At 54.3% G+C, this 1,338-nt stretch overlaps 1 protein-coding gene across 1 annotated transcript; it reads left to right on the forward strand.

The window, feature by feature from the left end:
- The first annotated feature begins 511 nt into the window (after positions 1–511).
- LOC144112886 (uncharacterized) lies at positions 512–1,115 on the forward strand. Its single transcript, XM_077645708.1, has 2 exons — positions 512–893; positions 1,014–1,115. Exons 1-2 carry the CDS (start codon positions 603–605, stop codon positions 1,071–1,073), a joined length of 351 nt encoding a protein of 116 aa, XP_077501834.1. The 5' UTR covers positions 512–602; the 3' UTR covers positions 1,074–1,115.
- Positions 1,116–1,338: the final 223 nt, after the last annotated feature.

The following is a 1,338-nucleotide window of genomic DNA, read 5'->3' on the forward strand; positions in this document are numbered from 1 at the left end:
ATCAATTTTTGGTGGAATGGGTGGGGGGGAGAGGTTAGGCCCGCCAGGTGGCCACGAGCCTTCGGAGCACGGTGATCCCTTGGGGTCGGGGTACCGCTCCGAGAGCTGCAGATCTATCGGGGGAATGTCCGAGGGACATGCGGGAAGAATTGTGACAGAGCGTGGCCTTGGGAAGACAGAAAAAATCTTGCGCGTATCTATCGTTTTCAGAGGTCGAGCTCATTTCTGCAGAGTGATAAAAAACGCTCACATCGCTCCACCGAGGGACAAAGTGCGATCCCCGCGGAAATTTGGTTATCGCGAGGCCGAGGAACGTAGGTGTGCGCTCAGGCTGAGAGCAGGAACCTAGCTTGGTTCCTCGCCATGCCTTTATTATTCCGCGCCTTGGCGTCCGGAGACAGAGGCTGATAGAAGAAAACGTTGACGACCGTCGGAAGCCGGAGCCAGATGCGCGCGACAGAAGACGACGAAGGTCGTGCTCCTGGTCATGTTCGATTCGGAACTGGATGACGCTGACCACCAGGACCAGCAGTGTCCCGCGAGAATTGCGTGGCGCGCCGTTTCCGTCATCCTCAACCACCATCAAGGCGTCAAAGCAAGGCATGGAGTCGACCACGACGCTCCTTCACGAAGAACAGTGCCCTGTCGACGAGTACCCGGTCGCCAAGGAGGTCATGCGAGCCATCCAGAACACCGACCCGATGTGCTTCGGAGCACTCACGTCGGGCCCGCAGTTCGTCGAGCAGAAGAGGTCCCCACAGGAGATCTGCGAAGGCCGCCGCAGAGTCCAACCGGATAGAGAAAAGCGGCGGATACGTGTTCCAGTACCAGACATTGCCCCCACCGTTCAGCTCTGGTGGCACACCCTTCCGCTAGCCGCTCAATTTCTACCGGTGAGCTTCCATTTTCTGATTGCCTTTCTTTTGCTTGTCCTCTATTTTCTTCTGTATTTTTCTTTCGCCTTTCCTACCTGCTTCCCCGCACTCATGTTCCGCTGCTTTTCGTTCATGCAGGTAGGGCCTCTGCTATCATCTGCTCGACCGTGGGGACACTCGACTTCCAAGAGCACTTAGCCAGCGTGATCGGCTGTCCATAACCTGCACACTCATGCACTACGGCCCTTGTGGAGGCGATCACGACACCATTGCGCATGCTCAATAGTATTATATCGATTTCTCACCGATAACTGAGTGAAGATGAGCCAGGGATACGTTCGTAACTTATATGCCGACTGTAACTGCGTTTATCTTGCAGCTCTCTACCATTGTCATTGTCAGTGTCGCTGTGTAAAATAAAAATGCGTTCTTTTTTTTATAAAGTTCCCTTCCAAATGTTTCG

The sequence above is a fragment of the Amblyomma americanum genome, chromosome 1 (assembly GCF_052857255.1).
Source record: "Amblyomma americanum isolate KBUSLIRL-KWMA chromosome 1, ASM5285725v1, whole genome shotgun sequence".
In the NCBI taxonomy this organism is placed as follows: domain Eukaryota; kingdom Metazoa; phylum Arthropoda; class Arachnida; order Ixodida; family Ixodidae; genus Amblyomma; species Amblyomma americanum.